The sequence below is a fragment of the Podarcis filfolensis genome (genome assembly GCF_964270895.1).
Source record: "Podarcis filfolensis genome assembly, chromosome: 11".
In the NCBI taxonomy this organism is placed as follows: domain Eukaryota; kingdom Metazoa; phylum Chordata; class Lepidosauria; order Squamata; family Lacertidae; genus Podarcis; species Podarcis filfolensis.
The window spans coordinates 3,930,878-3,948,355 of record NC_139613.1 but is presented as its reverse complement, the minus strand read 5'-3'; the positions used below and the strand labels follow the sequence as shown (position 1 = coordinate 3,948,355).

The 17,478-nt window shown below is 46.4% G+C and overlaps 1 protein-coding gene across 14 annotated transcripts in view; it reads left to right on the top strand.

Annotated features, from left to right (window-relative positions):
* Nucleotides 1-17,478, top strand: part of CELF4 (CUGBP Elav-like family member 4) — a 783,381-nt gene that overhangs the window by 753,039 nt on the left and 12,864 nt on the right. For all 14 annotated transcript variants that reach the window (XR_014539556.1, XM_083575734.1, XM_083575724.1 and 11 more), the window contains exon 12: nucleotides 4,095-4,262. Coding sequence is in view for 13 of the 14 variants with exons in the window: in XM_083575734.1 (XP_083431860.1) it covers nucleotides 4,095-4,222 (128 nt within the window). In the remaining variant the exon portion in view is untranslated. The remainder of the gene's footprint in view (nucleotides 1-4,094; nucleotides 4,263-17,478) is intronic.

The following is a 17,478-nucleotide window of genomic DNA, read 5'->3' as shown; positions in this document are numbered from 1 at the left end:
TGGCCTGAGAGCAGCTTCCCTTTGGTAGAATCCCACACCGCTAGGTAGTCGGTGCAACATGTATCGGCTGCTTAAAGGTAAAGGGTAAAGGGACGCCTGACCATAAGGTCCAGTCACAGACGACTCTGGGGTTGCGGCGCTCATCTTGCTTTATTGGCCGAGGGAGCCGGCGTACAGCTTCCGGGTCATGTGGCCAACATGACTAAGCCGCTTCTGGCGAACCAGAGCAGTGCATGGAAACGATGTTTACCTTCCTGCCAGAGCAGTACCTATTTATCTACTTGCACTGGTGTGCTTTTGAACTGCTAGGTTGGCAGGAGCAGGAACTGAGCAACGGGAGGTCACCCCGTCACGGGGATTTGAACCGCCAACCTTCTGATCGGCAAGCCCTAGGCTCTATGGTTTAACCCACAGCACCACCTGCGTCCAAGCGGCTGCTTAGGCAGGGCTAACTGCATGGGTCTTTCTGGTCCAATTGCCACTATGCCAAATTCAGAAGGTTGTCCACTAGCTGGATGACTTGCTTGTGCTCTGCTGCAGGGATAGCCTTTGGGATGTCACTGGACTACAAAGCCTATCAGCCTCAGGCAGCAAGGACAATGATGGAAGGTTGAGGTCCATTAAGAGTTGGAGGGCATCATATCAGCTTCCCTGGCTCGATTGCCATGGGAACAAACTGGATTCCAGTGGGTAGCTCTACAGACGCAGCAATGCTGGAGGTGTGGTCCTGTTATTCAGGCATAGTCATAATTGGGACTAGATGGCCTTTGGGTTCCATTTGAGAATTTCCACAACTCCTTTAAAGCATCCTTCACACACACACACACACACACACACACACACACACTTAAGTCACAGAACTACAGGCACAAAAGCCTTGCCATGAATCCCCTCCATTTGCTACTGCACCAAAAGTGCTGCTCCTAGCAAATTCCTGCCGGGGGCGGCTTTGTAGCAGCAGCAGCAGCAGCATCTAAACCGGACACTCCCTTCGAATAAGAACTCCCATATTTTAGAGCTGGCAACTTTGCGGAACAAGGGAGATCAGATGCCCTGAGCTGCAACCCTTGCAAATTTCTTGATCCTTTACAGCCTTGCTAAATCATTTATTTAGCACAGCCTTTTAACATAATCCCGGAGAAAAAAAACATAAAATAGATTTATCACAAAACCCTGTCCTCCTACCAACCATCTTCAGACTAGTACATATATTTCTCTGATTATTAATTAACGTAGGCACGGAATGAGCTAAGAGCTTTTTAACCTCTCCTTCTCTCTCTCTCTCTCTCTCTCTCTCTCTCTCTCTCTCTCTCTCTCTCTCTTTGTCATCTAAAGAAGAGTAAGGCCTTCCAAGAACTCGATTCAGGGTGTTATATTATTACTGCCATCCCCAATTCAAGGCTGATCCCATGTAATGCATTGGAAACCCATAACCAGGCTGTGAGGAGAGGGCTTCTCCATCACTGAGTGTTTTATATCAACCAAAGGGTGAGGTCTGAACTCCAAAACTAGGCAGTGAAGGTGCACCATAGGGATGGGAGAATCTGACAGTTTCGGTTTCTCAGAGTTTCTCGTTTCTCCAATCTTTAATTCAGTTCTCCAGATTCCAGTTTTGTATGTGTATAATTGCATTTTAGCATATTGTTCTGCTAGCATACATTCTTGCATGCAATTTTGCCTAATATACACACTTTTTGCAATACAATCCCCCACCTCCCCCAAAAAATATAATGCATTGCAAAATTCGAAGAAGTGTGGATTTTGAAGGATGTCTGTGTTTCTGTCCCTACATTAAACGGTGCAGGGTTCTCCTTTAAAGGTGAACAGGGCCAAACTTCTGCCTACTCCCTAATGTACACCCTCTGAGCAATGAAAGTGAGGAAAGAAAATGAAAAGGGGGAGAGAGGCTAAGGAGTGCAAAACAGGAAGGTTTTGAGAAATAAGGTTTGCTGGTGCTCACAACTTTCTTCCTGGTCTCCAGCCCCCCCCCCCCCAACACACCAAGAAACTAATAAAGGGTATAGTCACTGTGGAAGGAAGGTGCTAAACACCACCGGTAAAAAATTAGAAGCTCCATTTTAAAAAGCGGGAGACGCTGATCACAATCTTCCCTCGTCTCATATTGTTGATAAATATTATATCCACCCTCCAAATCACCAAAGTCCCATAAAGGGCACGTTATCTTGGATTGGGGAGCAGAATCATTTTATTTTTCCACTTCCAGTGACAAAATATTGCATATTGGGCCCACAGAAAATGGGACTTGCCTCTGGCAGAAGCATCTCCTTTTCAGACACAAGAGGGTTGGACTGCAAGATCCTTGGGGTTCCTTCCTGCTCTACAATTCTCTGACTCTAAGACCAGACTAATAATAATAATAATAATAATAATAATAATAATATTTTTTTATTCATACCCCGCCCATCTGGCTGGGTTTCCCCAGCTACTCTGGGCAGCTCCCAACAGAATTAAAAGCACAATAGAACACCAGACATTAAAAACTTCCTGAAACAGGGCTGCCTTCAGGTGTCTTCTACAAGTCAGATAGTTGTTTATTTCCTTGACATCTGATGGGAGGGCTGGTGCCACTACCGAGAAGGCCGTCTGCCTGGTTCCCTGTAACCTCACTTCTCACAGGGAGGGAACTGCCAGAAGGCCCTTGCAGGTGGACCTCAGTGTCCGGGCTGGACGATGGAGACGCTCCTTCAGGTATACTGGACTGAGGCCACTTAGGGCTTTAAAGGTCAGCACCAACACTTTGAATTGTGCTCGGAAATGAGCAGCCTTGTTCATGCATTCACCGGCAAGCATGCACACTGACTATTCCACTTGCTAGAGTGTTATTCCTACAGGGTCCAAACGCAGGTCCTGAACATTCGCATGCACAGCCACCAACCTTTTCTGACTTCTTTAAATGGAACCTGGCTTTGTTAGCCTTGAAGCAGACACACACCCTGCCATGTTTCAGACCCCACTGCTGAGTCCCTTTGTTTTCTGGGACCCAAACCTTTTATCCCATCAGGCTTCCTCTCTCGCCTCCCCTGCAAGATCTGCTGCAGCTCAGGGTTTGCCCCTGCTGCAACGGAGACTGTTCCTGCCCTTGACTCTTGAGTTCTGATGGACAGTGACATTTGTTTATTTATTTGTAAAAATATCTGTATACTCCTCTGTCATAAAAATATATATAAATCAAAGTGGTTTACAGCAGTACAAGCACAAAATATTTTGTAATTTTATGCTGCGAACTGCCCTGAGATCTATGGATGAAGGGTGGTATACAGATGATGATGATGATGATGATGATAAGCCTTGCTTTTTTCTGGGGGTACTCAAGGATACACAGTACCGTCACCTTCTCCCCCCCCCCAAATGTTAAAAGTGCCTCACTTACTGTAACTACTTCATGCTGAGTAACGGCACCTTTTTTTCTATTAAACAAACAAACACTGATAATGAACCATACAAGAAAAACAGTGTAAAAAAGTTAGCACTTAACCGTTATGGACGGCTACATAGGTTCGGCAGAATAGAAAAGTTTTCAGCAGGCGTTTAAAAGTTGGCACGGAATGTGCCTGCTGAATGTCTAGTGGCAGAGAGTTCCACCGGACTAGGACAATGACACTAAAGGCTCAGTTTCTTCTTGTTGTCAAATGAGCCTCACCAACTTGTGGAATGACCAGCTATGGTCTCAGAGAGGTACTCTGGACCTAAGTTGTTCAGGGCTTTGTAAATAGACACAAGGACCTTGAACCTGGCTCAGTTTCTTGTTGTCATCAAATGAGCCACACCAACCCATGCCAGTTCCTTTGCCTGGACCCAGCTCTCCCCATGGCCTCGCTTCCCACCTCACCTGTCAGCCGAGACTTGCCAGAGGTCAAGGCTCTGTCCATCCCATCCGCACCTTTCCTTCTCCCCGCCATGACAACAGAGCAGCCATACCCTCCCGCCTTTGGTGCCACCTGGCAGCTCTGCCATCCACCGGCCCCCTTCGCCCGCACTCCATCCTCATCCTCGAAGTTGGTCTTGTGTGTGGGGTGGCCCGGCGACCCCCTCCAGCTGGTTAAACCCTGCGCCTTTGCCTTGTGTCTTGACAGGCTTTGTGAGTTTTGACAATCCTGCTAGTGCCCAAGCTGCCATCCAGGCTATGAACGGCTTCCAGATTGGCATGAAGAGGCTGAAGGTGCAGCTGAAGAGGCCAAAGGATGCTAACCGCCCCTACTGAAGCATTGTGGGAAACTCTGGATAAGCAAGGTCTAGCACAGGTAACTGCTCAGGGAGGGAAGGGGCCAGGGGAACGTCACCTGTTGTCCAATAGCGTCTCTCGTGTCATGGACCCTGACCGTTCAGTCTCTGAGGAGGGTCTGCCTTCTCCTCTAGGGCTAGACCAGAAAGTATAAACATGAAGTGGGACTGGACGTCTTTACATGAAGTGGGACTGGAAAGGGAGAGACAAGATAAGTGATCTGGCATCATGCTGGACCCTCCTTTCCCGCCAATCCCGTACCCCGTTTTTGTCAAGCTTGCAAGACACAGAGGTCAACTCCCCAGTTCTTCTCCTGCACCAGCTCAGACATCTAAAAAGCAAGAGTTGGAAGAGGTATTAAGAGGGGGTAGACATTTTGTGCGCCTAGATGCCCATTGCCAATATGATTCCCATGGTGGTTCGCTGACAAGGAGGGTCATAGGAACATTCCACTCTGAAAGTCTCCCCCAAAACTCCCATGAAATGAATGGGAAGTTGCGTAAAAACCTCATTGCAGTGGGATGGATGTTGTCAGTGACCTGTGAATCTTGTAGTTGGTGAACGTGTTAAAGACACAAGTTGATGTTGTGGTTTCCAAACGGAAGGACCTGTCCAGTTTATGCATATCGCTAGTTCTGTGTTCTAAGCATGTCAAAACATTTTCCATTCCTTGTACGGTTGGGGGGCGGCCAGTCTTTATAATATGATGCCTTCTGATCAGGATAAAGGAGCTTTCGGCTTAGGACTACTCCTGGGCAGCCCTCAACAAAGCTTGCAAAGGGGCATTAGATGGTGGACTCTGAGTTCAAATGCCAAATGGGTGAAAAGGCCCGTTTTCATGGTGAACCATGAGCAGACGGGGCAATTGCAAGTTGCTGGTCTTGAAGGTTTTGTGTACCACTTAGGCTTCTATTTCAACTCTATACCTGCTGCTGGGGAGGGGGGTGTCCTCTGTGCTTAGATATGTGCGCTTGTTCTACCAGTCTTGCAAAATCCTTTCCCTGGGAGGAGAGGATGGTTGTGGTTCTTTCCTGAGGCAGGTGAAGGCTGGAAAATAAAGAGTGGACCCCAAATGTATTCGTGAGGGTGGTGCAAAAAGTAGCAGAAGGCGGGCGCCTGTAGAATCCAAGTTGGGTGGCAGTATGAGGCATGGTTAAAGAGACCATCATTCCTTCTACTGGCAAACTTGCTTGCAGAGCTGGCAGCCTGTCGCCCTTTTTTGAACACCCTCCCTTGTGGAGTGTTCCCTCAGGGTCCTCTCCTTGAGAGTCCTCTGAACACCCCTGAACTCTCACCCCCCCCCCCAGAGCCTTTGGGAGGCAGAGGCATGAGAGGGCATCAGAGGAGGCAGGGAAGGAAAGAGGGACAGACGCCAGTGTTGCCCACGGCATCCTTGACCATCCTTGAAGGCACCCCAGGGTGCCATGGAACATTGGTTGAAAACCACTGGCATATGCCATTATTGGTGGGGCAGGAGAGTTGGGGGGAAAACACACCTGGCAACCAATGGGCCCCATTCGTTTCAGATAGTATGCAGGTAGATGAGTGTAAAAAGCATGAGACACAATTTTTCATGGCCCTCTAGTAGGTATGATGGGTCATTTACCAGAAGTAATGCATTTAGTGTTAACTCTGGAAGTGTGTACTCGATTCTGACCAAGCTAGGCCTCCTAGAGCAAAATATACATCAGGTGACAGACTCCCAGGAAAGGTGGTGGACTCTTATTCCGTGGTGGTTTTTAAGCAGAGGTTGGACGGCCACCTGTCATGGATGATTTCGTTTAGATTCCTGCATTGCAGGGGGTTGAACTAGACGGCGTCCGAAGTCCCGACTCCACAATTCTATGATTCTATGATCTCTTCAGCCACCATAAGAACAGGGTGCTGGATTAGATGGGCCATTGTCCTAATCCAGCAGGCTGTTCTAATAATAATAATAATAATAATAATTTATTTATATCCCACCCAAAGCTGGGCTCAGAGCAGCTAACAACAATAAAAGTAACACAGTTTACATAAAATCACAATCAATTAATTGAAATGCATTCAAAAATCAATTCATTCAAAATCAAATCAATGGCAACCATTAGGCTAGAGTTCTGTGAGGATTACCAGAGAGGAGGTCAGACTGTGCCTTGGCCAAAGGCCTGGTGGAACAGTTCTGTCTTGCAGGCCCTGCGGAAAGATGTCAAGTCCCACAGGGCCCTAGTCTCTTGTGACAGAGTGTTCCACCAGATCGGGGCCAAGGCCGAAAAAGCCCTGGCTCTGGTTGAGGCCAGCCTAACCTCAACTAAAAGTGGCTCAGGAGATCCAAAAACGGGCTGTGAAGTGCTCCAAAAGAGCCTGTCCAGAATTGGCAACTAGGCCATTGGGTAGAGATCCGTAGAGACACGTCCATGTTTATCTGGAGCTCCCCTTGTGCGTAGGTCTTCCCAGTCACTTCTACAAGGAGGCACTGGGTGTCCGTTGCCTTCTAAAGGGCATGTGTGTCCAACCTTCACCGTTAAACAAACAAGGAAGACCCTTTTCATTTGGAGGAAGCCCCTCACGTGGGCCGAAGCTCCCAAGACATTGCTAGACTACGAGAGAAGAGGGAAAGCGAGAAAAGGAGCTGGGAGAGATGGAGGGAGAAAGCTCCACTCAATTAATTCTGAGTGCTTTTTTCATCCCTTTGATCAAATCCCTCTTTTAGAACACAAATTGTTTTAGCCTACAGTGGTTTTAAGTCTTGTTTTCACCACTAATGCTCTCAAAGTTGTTTTCAGGCATTAAAAAGATCACTGAGATGTGGTAGATAAGGTCACAAGCTTCAACAAACAAAGCCCCCAAGGATTCTTCGCGGGGAAGGGGGGAGAGAAGCCGCCTCCCAAAATGGCCGCCTTCTTCTCTCCCCTTCCTCTCTAATTACAGAAGCAGAGCTGGGAGGAGGGAGGTGTGAGTGTGCGGCAGGCCGGCGGGAGGACGAAGAGAGGATCATTTGAGGCAAATCTGCCAAAATCAATATATTCTATTTCAAATCCTCCCGTCAAGATGAGAAGGCAAGGATTCCTAGGCACTCGGTGTGGCTGCCAGATAGTAAGACACAGAAAATAATGAGGGAGAAAGGCCCAGGTGTGTGGAGTCCTTTCGGTGACCGTTCCTCAAAACCCCGTTGACAGTAGCCAATACCACTCCATGTCCTAAAACGTATGAAAGAAGAACATGGGAAACTCCCTTCTAGGTGAAGGGGGAAAGGTAGGCTGTGGCAGGGTGGAGAGTTAGGGACAGGGGCTGCTCCAACACATAGGAGTCTTCAGGGAGATCTTTGCCCAGGTCTCTGGGTCTCCGGAAAGACGCCGTTTGCTTGGGTGTAGTGGTTAAGAGCAGTAGACTTGTAATCTGGTGAACCGGGTTCGCTTCCACACTCCTCCACATGCAGCTGCTGGGTGACCTTGGGCTAGTCACACTTCTCTGAAGTCTCTCAGCCTCACTCACCTCACAGAGTGTTTGTTGTGGGGGAGGAAGGGAAAGGAGAATGTTAGCTGCTTTGAGACTCCTTCGGGTAGTGATAAAGTGGGATATCAAATCCAAACTCTTCTTCTTCTTGGGATATCCAGGGCGATTCCTTGGAATCGGTTACCTGGCCTCAGAAGGGATATGGCAGGGTTGGAAAAGGTTCAGAAAAGGGTGAAGATATAACAACTTCCCTACAATGGAAGTTTGCGGCATCTGGGACTTTTTAGTTAAGAGAGAAGCCAAGTAGAAGTTTGCAAAAATTCTCTGCCTGACAGTGAACAAGAGAAAATCTCTCTCCCTCTCTCATAATATGCTAGAACTTGTGTGCATTCGGCGTAGCTGAATGTTGGGAGATTCAGGGCAGATAAAAGAAAGTGTTTCCATACACAGCACAGAGCTGGACTACCTGGGAGACTAGGGTTCGAATCGTTACTCACTGGGTGAGCTTGGGCCAGTCACTGCCTCTCAGCCGAGCCTATCTCGCAGGGTTGTCGCGGGAGTTAAATGGGAAGGGGAGAGCCACGTACGCCCACTCAAGCTCTTTGGAGAAAAAGGTGGGATATAAATTCAATATGGGACGTGGGTGGCGCTGTGGGTTAAACCACAGAGCCTAGGACTTGCCGATCAGAAGGTTGGCGGTTTGAATCCCCGCAACGGGGTGAGCTCCCATTGCTCGGTCCCTGCTCCTGCCAACCTAGCAGTTTGAAAGCACGTCAAAGTGCAAGTAGATAAATAGGTACCGCTCCAGCGGGAAGGTAAACGGTGTTTCCGTGCGCTGCTCTGGTTCGCCAGAAGCAGCTTAGGCATGCTGGCCACATAACCCGGAAGCTGTACACCGGCTCCCTCGGCCAATAAAGTGAGATGAGCGCTGCAACCCCAGGTGCGCTGCTCTGGTTCGCCAGAAGCAGCTTAGTCCTGCTGGCCACATGACCCGGAAGCTGCACGCCGGCTCCCTCGGCCAATAAAGCGAGATGAGCGCTGCAACCCCAGAGTCGGCCACGACTGGACCTAATGGTCAGGGGTCGCTTTACCTTTACCTAAATTAGAAAGATAGATAGATAGATAGATAGATAGATAGATAGATAGATAGATAGATGATAGATAGATAGATAGATGATAGATAGATAGATAGATGATAGATAGATAGATAGATAGATAGATGATAGATAGATAGATAGATAGATAGATAGATAGATAGATAGATAGATGATAGATAGATGATAGATAGATAGATAGATAGATAGATAGATGATAAATAGATGATAGATAGATAGGTGATAGATAGATAGGATAGATAGATAAGATAGATAGATAGATAGATGATAGATAGATAGATAGATGATAGATAGATAGATGATAGATAGATAGATAGATAGATAGATGATAGATAGATAGATAGATAGATAGATAGATAGATAGATAGATAGATGATAGATAGATAGATAGATAGATGATAGATAGATAGATGATAGATAGATAGATGATAGATAGATGATAGATAGATAGATAGATAGATAGATGATAGATAGATAGATAGATATAGATAGATAGATAGATAGATAGATGATAGATAGATAGATAGATAGATAGATAGATAGATAGATAGATAGATAGATATATGACCTCCGGGTATAGGGCGGTATATAAATTCAATGAATAATAATATATCATAAATAGACAACCATGATCGCCCCAAACCAGTTCAGCCCCTTCCCCCAAATCCAACAGGTCCTTCACCTTTTGTCACAACTGGGCTCAAAATGAGCTTTCACCAGCTCCCAGGTCTGGTCCCAGGTCTGCCTTCTTCTGCCTGCAAGGCTAAGCGGTCAAGCTGGCCGAAAAAGGCATTTGGCTGCAGCAGGATGAGTGATGGACCATCTTGAGCTGCGCTTCGCTAAGAGGAACCACAGGAGGAATGAGCTCACCCAGATTATTCCCGAAGTATCTACTAACCAGGTCCTTCATTTAACTCCTGCTTATGACTTGACTTTACTGCACCCTGCTGGAAAACGGGAAACCCAAGCTAAAAGTCTGAAGGGTCTGGAGCAAAAGGGGTGGGGACCGTAAAACGCTGCTTGTTTTTTATTATTATTTCAAAGTCATTTTTGTGCTTCTTCTTTTAGTGCATCGCGGGTTTCTTTCCCTGTATTTTCCAACCTGATAGCATCCTTTTAAACTGCCAGTCGCTCCAGCAATAGCACAACGCAGAGTTCTCTCCCATGAACTGCAAATTTCAATTTCTAATGGATGTGAAATCCCGTTTGCTAATTATCATGGTTATACTAAGATTGGCATACAATAGCCCGCATTGATGGAAAACTGCAATAATTAATTACCGCGTTCGCTTCGAAATACAATCAGCAATTACCATGCTGAGGCAAAATTCCATTCAGCAATATTTGCTGCCTGTTCATGAGAGTGGCTTTTTGCTCCCTCTCTCTCTTTTTTTTCTTTTTCTTTTTAATGCAGGGCAGCTATTTGGCTACGTTGCAGTGTTGGCACCTTAATGAGCAAGGGGTAGGTTGGGGAGACAGGCTCAGCTTCTTTGCTTTGGGAGATCTGGAGCTGTGGGAGGTGATGCAATTGAACTCTGATTGTGTGCGGAACTTTGATTAAAGACACACCCTCACCCAAATAATATTACAGGAAATTACAGCTATCGTTGTGCGAAAAAACAGCAGGCGAGGTTCCCCTCTCGCGGTTCCAAGAGGGCAGTAATCCAGTCAGTGGTGTTGTTTTACCGTGGCGTAAAGACAGACATTTGTGCCCTTATTAAAGGCAGCATGTGTGAGAGAGTGGGTGAAACACAGTTCTTTGATAAGGAAGCAAAAAGGCAGGATTTGACCAGGCTGTGTTGCAGAATTTCATGTCCTCAAGCTACTGTATTTTCACTCCATAAGACACACCTAACCATCAGACGCACCTAGTTTTTAAAGGAGGAAAACAAGAAAAAAAAATTCTGGACGAAACAGTGGATGTATGATTTGTGTGGTTCATGCTGTTGCCACAGACATGTGATCCGATGGTGAATTTGGAGTGACCCAATGCAAAAATCCTGAGGATCCATGTGGATTTGTGCTTTGTAACCACATTTTTGCACCATTGCAGCCCCAGGAAACAGTGGATGTGTGATTTTCTTGGTGCAGGCTGTAGCCATAGACATGCTATGTGATCTGATGGTGAATTTGGGGTGACCCAATGTAAAAATCCTGAGGATCCATGGGCTTTTACCTCCCCCCTCCCAGGCAGCCTCTGCTAGCGTCCCTTATCTCTCTCCCGATCCCATCGATCAGCTGCTTCCTTTCAACACTCCCTTCCCTCTTGTTCGCCTTAGTGTCTTTTCCTTAGCTGAAGTAGTTTTTTGCCCCTCCTTTTCTTCTAATTTCTCTCCTCATTGCTTTAGTCTTCCTGTCTCCTCTCCTTGCAAGTTTTCTGTCTTTACCTCCCCTGTCCCAGGCAGCCTCCTTTATCTCTAGTGTCCCTTATCTCTCTCCCTGATCGGCAAACGATCAGCAGCTTTGTTTCAACATCCACTTCCCTCTTTAAAAAAAAAAAAAAAAAGCATGATCTGTTTTTCGCCCCTGGGCAATTCAGCTCCAGGGACCACGCATTTGCTCCATAAGACGCACAGACATTTCCCCTTACTTTTTAGGAAGAAAAAAGTGTGTCTTATGGAGCGAAAAATATGGTACTTCGTAGGTGTTGTTCTGCCATTCTAAACCATCACTGGAAGAGGCTGCTTAACTCTTTCCCTCCAACAGATCAAAATCCCACTTCCCAAACTGCTTTTACACCCATGGCTGAAAAGCTACAGGCAAACCAAAGCAGGGGGAATCGTCATGGAGAGGGTTGTTCTGAGCGGGGGAAAGGAGTGGTGGGGAAAGTGTGAAGCAGCCTCCCTCTCAGCCCAATCTTCCATCACTCCTGCTTACAGCCTGTCCAAGTAAAATGTCAGCGCTTGTGCTGCTGTTGTGGTTGTAAGGGACATGCGTGAGGGTTTCAGCGCAGGGAAAATGAGCAGATTCTCTGCCAGTTGCGCCATGGCTAAGAAGTACTTCAGCACTCGAGTCACATTATGCAGCATTTATGGTTATTTGTTCAGGTACTTATGCACCACTTAATTCACTGCGAAGGCGCCCTCTAAGTGGTTCGCAAATATACACCAGTTTTATGTTATAAAGGTAAAGGGACCCCTGACCATTAGGTCCAGTCGCGGACAACTCTGGGGTTGCGGCAGTCATCTCGCTTTACTGGCCGAGAGAGGTGGCGTACAGCTTCTGGGTCATGTGGCCAGCATGACTAAGCCGCTTTCTGGCAAACCAGAACAGTGCACGGAAACGCCATTTACCTTCCCGCCAGAGTGGTACCTATTTATCTACTTGCACTTTGACGTGCTTTCGAACTGCTAGGTTGGCAGGAGCAGGGACCGAGCAACAGGAGCTCACCCTGTCGCGGGGATTCGAATTGCTGACCTTCTGATCGGCAAGCCCTAGGCTCTGTGGTTTAACCCACAGCGCCACCCGCGTCCCTTCATGTTATAATATATATATGTGTGCAAATCATTAAAAATACTCAAGAAAACAATTTAATCAGAGGGGATATGTAAGCCATCTTGAAATATCTTAAGGGTTGTCACATGGAAGAGGAGATATGCTTGTTTTCTCCTGCTCTGGAGGGTAGGACTCAAACCCATGGCTTCAAGAAAGGAGATTCCAATTAAACATTTGGAAAAACCTTCTGACAGTAAGAGCTGTTTGGCAGTAAAACGGGCTCCCTCGGAAGGTGGTGGACTCTCTTTCCTTGGAGGTTTATAAGCAGAGGTTTGATGGCCATCTGCCATGGATGCTTTTAGCTGAGATCCCTGCATTGCAAGGGGTTAGACTAGATGACCATTGGATCCCTTCTATCTCTATGATTCTATGGTCAAAACATTAAGGATCCCCAGTCAACATGCTCAATGAAACAAACCCATTTAAACAATTATAGCAATCAAAGGTGGTAAAATGGCAATTAGAACAATTGAAGTCAGGAGATCAGGGGAACGCTAAATAGGTGTGTCTTCAAGAACTGGCAGAGTGCCAGTTCTGATGGGGTTGTGTTTAACTAAGTCCTACTCAGAATACACCCACTGAAATAAATAAACCTAAGTGAGCCATGTATACTGATTGATTGATTGATTGATTGATTGATTGACTGAATGTATTTTTCTCCCAAATTGGGATTCATTCAAAGCAGTTCACAACATTCAAAAACCCTCGTTTTAAAATACAAAGTAATTAAAACCAACTAGTTTGAAACTATAAAAATATAATAAAACACATTTAGAACCAGCATTAAAATACCGATTGCCCTGGTATCACCTAATTTTCAAAGGTCTGTCTGAATAGGAAGGTATCAAGCCTGCTAGCAGAAAGATAACAAAGAGAGCCCATCTAAATGCTCTTTCCGAAATCTGGGAGAAGCGCGCTCTCTCTCTCTCTCTCTCTCTCTCTCTCTCTCTCTCTCTCTCTCTCTCATGTCACCACCAACCATGCCTCTGAAGATGATGAGAGTGAGAGAAGGTGCTCATCTGAGGATCTTAGCACCTGGGCAGGTTTGTGAAGGGAGATGCAATCTTTCAGATAGTCTGGGCCCAAGCTATATACAGTGGTACCTCTGGATACGAATGGGATCCGTTCCGGAGCCCCGTTCACATCCAGAGCAGAACTATAGCTGTCAACGTTTCCCTTTCTTTAAGGGAAATTCCCTTATTCCGAATAGGATTCCTCGCAAGAAAAGGGAAAAGTTGACAGCTATAAGCAGAACGCAACTCGCGTCTGCGCGGGTCGCGATTCTCCACTTCTACACATGCGCATGACGTCATTTTGAGCACCTGCGCATGTGCGAGTGGCAAAACCCGGAAGTAACGCATTCCGTTACTTCTGGGTCGCCGTGGAGCACAACCCGAAAATGCTCAACCTGAAGCAACTTTAACCCGAGGTATGACTGTATTATATTAGATTAACTTCAATCGGTCTACTCTGATTAGGGCTAGTATTGAATAGCACCCATGGGGGTCTCTCGTATTTCAGCAGGGAGACACTTGCATAACACTGGTACCACCAGTGTAAAGGCCCTGTGTCCTTTTTAATGCTGCTATTTCCTTTGGGGTCCTACGCATAAGCTGCTTGATCAGCTGCCAGAGGATAGCACTTATGATGACATCCCTGATGACAAGACATACAATTTCCTCCAAACATCTGATTAAATGAACAACAGACCTAAGCCTCAGTCAATGCATAAAGGCACTCCGCTGAGATATGTCAATAAAAGCTCTCTCCTATATTCTTTCCTAGGGATGGCTGAATCTCTCAATATGGGTTTCTATTTTTCCGTTTTCCCCATTTCAGCACCAATTTGTGAATCTTACCAAAAAACAAAAAACTTTATGACTTTTTCCCTAGTGAGTGTATTTAGGCTTGCAGTTTTAAGCATGGTAAGATATTAGTTTTAAGGCAGAGAATTTCTTCATTTTTTAAAGTAGGGAATGTTAGGTGATCAATAGTGACAATTAACTGTACCCTTGCAAAAATTGAGAATTTTTTTTCCCTTGGGGGGCCGGGGTCAATGACTGGAGCATTGCATGGGCAAGATAGGGGGGTGAAGTTTGAGGGTGGAAATGCTATTTTGGAGCAAGGAGACAGATAGTGATGAAGTCATGGCATAAGACCATTTAGTTATTTCCCCCTCAATCCCAGATGGGCAAGCAAGTCAAACTTTTGCATAAAATGTCACAAGGTGCAGATGAGTGAATCAGTAGGTCTGCATGTGGAACTTATCCTGCTCCTAAGCACTGTCTCTTTCCCTTGGAGTCAACCCAGTGGAACCCAGGGCACACATTTGCCGCCTTGTTAAATACTGGAATAGTAACCATTTGTGGTGACAGAGCAGGACATGAAAGCAATTGACTTTGCCCATTGGCCATGCATCTGAAAGCCAAGATGTGTCCCTAAGCTGGGTGAGCTTTGCTGTTTTGCCCACTGCCTCAGAAAGTGGATAAAAATGAATTTGCTGTGCTGGTTCTATTTTGTACCTGGGGTATCAACAGGAAAACGGTATTGTCGCTCCCCTTCCAGCCCCAGATGTGAATGGCACCAGGATGGGCTTTTAATGAGCACAACCTGATTACTGTCACGACCGGAGGAGAGTGAGCCCCGTTTGTTTGCGTTCCATGGAGTGGCGGGGATCTGTTCTCAATCAGAATAATCCAATTTAAAGGAATGATTCATATTAGCGAACACATCTGTCTGAGGCCAGAGCAGAACCCTGGTGTTAGTTTAATAAATGACGTTCATTAAACTCAGCTGAAAATATAATCTGGAGAGACTGATGGAGTGAGCAGAGCAAAGAATAAGCAAAAGGAGCTGGCAATTATCAGCCGTCATTTGTTCTGCCGCCACCGCAGAAGTGGGGCTTGTTTGCTGAAATCTTAATTTCGTTTGGCTGAGGTGGAATCCATCAAAAAGGTCCATACAGCAGACAAAGCCCTCGTTTCTCAAAATCTGTCAGTGCAGGGGTGGACCAGGCGTTGGGGGTGGGGGGGAGCGAGGATGTTAGCAGTTTTTCCTGATCTGTCCTGTACCAGGACGAAAAATTCCCAGGTCAGGATGGATGGGGAAATGCTTCTCTGGGAAGGAACAAATGAGCGAGCCTCCTCAAAGAAGCATTGCCAAATCAGATGCTGTCCTGTCTCGGAGGCAGTAGCTTTTGCCTCTGTTACTCAGTCCCTAGTTGCTTCTGGACTAGATGACTGCCATGCTATCTAAGTAGGGCTGCCAATAATAATAATAATAATAATAATAATAATAATAATAATATTTTTTATTTATATCCCACCCTCCCCAGCCGAAGCCAGGCTCAGAGCAGCTAACAACAATAAAAGTAACACAGTTTACCTAAAATCACAATCAATTTCTAAAACCAATTCATTCTAAATTCAATTCAAAATCAAATTAATGCCAACCATTGTGCTAGACCTCTGTGAGGATTACAGAAGGAGAGAGGGGGTCAGACTGTGCCTTGACCAAAGGCCTGGTGGAACAGCTCTGTGTTGCAGGCCCTGCGGAAAGATGTCAAGTCCCGCAGGGCCCCAGTCTCTTGTGACAGAGCGTTCCACCAGATCGGGGCCACAGCCGAAAAAGCCCTGGCTCTGGTTGAGGCCAGCCTAACCTCCCTGTGGACATACCAGGACAGGAGGTCCCATAGATATGAGGGTCCTAGGCTGTTTAGGGCTTTAAAGGTTTTAGCACTCTGAAGACATTCCTCTTGCAATTCTTCATGTAACACATTGTTAAACTAGGGAACTTGCTTCCATAGGAAGCTGTGGTGAAAAACAACTTATTTTAGCTTTAAAAGAGAGTTAGGCAGATAAAATGGAAAAGTCTGTTGTTGGCTATTGGTTGATGCTTCTGAATTCCAATTACTTGAAACCAAAGCAGGAGAACAGGCTTTTGTACTCAGGTCCTGTGTCCAGGTTTCCCACTGTGGCATCCTGTGAGGACAGGATGCTAGGGGTCATTGACTGGATCCAGCACCAAGCAGGCTTTTCTGACGTTCTTACATTTTGGAAGCCTCCACTAGTACAAAATGCAACTGCCCAGATTATCGCTTGGACACTGGTGTGAGGCTCTAATATTGTGTCAGCTGCAACAGCTACCAGTTTGCTTCTGAGCCCAGTTCAAAGTGCTGGCTGGGAGCTCTGGGAGCCCTTGGTGGCTGGGCACTGAGTCACTTGAAAGAATATTGTTATAAAAGTTGGGTGCCTCCCCCTCTCTCTGTCAAGAGTTGGCAAGAGTCCATGGGGTTCCAGGCACTCCCTAGGGCCTGTGGTCCTTTGGAGAATTGAGACAGGGTGGAGACTGTTCTAGCTTTAAGAAACATGGTTTATTCACCTATTAACTCCTTCAGTCTGCATGGAGGGAGTCCAGATCTTACAGCACGGTCATTGTAAAAGGGGCTTCTACCCTGCAGCAACCACCCTGCCCAAGATGGATCCCAATAAACACACAAGACGTAACCAGCTGTACTTTTGAATAAATATGGTATACTATTCATTGTATCAAATTGTAGATTTCAACAGAAGTCTCATAAAGTTCAACAAAAAAAGCAGAAGACCCAGTGGATGGGTTATTAGACTCTATGAACAGACCAGTGGAATAGACACTTATACATATATGGGCCTTATGCATGAACTGACTCGATTTGGGTCACGGGGTGTGTGTGTAAGCGGTTCCCCCAGTTGGCGTGCCAGGCGTCCCCGGTTCTCCCTCAACAGTGGCAGCAGCAGTCTCAGCAGCCCGGAGTCAGCCTGGTAGTGCAGTTGGCTCTGGCTGGCTTCAGGAGCTGCTCGTTGTCGTGGCACCCACCATTTTGCCTCGCCGGAAGTCCCCATATGATGTGTCTTGTGCCGTTGAACCAATCATGCAACATTCATTCCCTACTAATAAATCTACAGCACTTAAAATATAAATCTGGGGACATTAAATGAAATCCGGGGACATTCTGGGGACGGATTTTGTCCAGGGACAGATTTATAAATCCAGGGACTGTCCCCAGGAAACAGGGACGTCTAGTTTAAATGCCCCGAGAGCAGACCTCCTCGAGCTTCAGCCATTGGGCACCTTGCAGAGCACTTGCCTCTGATCTCCCCATCAGAGCAACTGCGCCATGTGACGCCTTTGGTCGTTTCCCAGCTTCCTCTC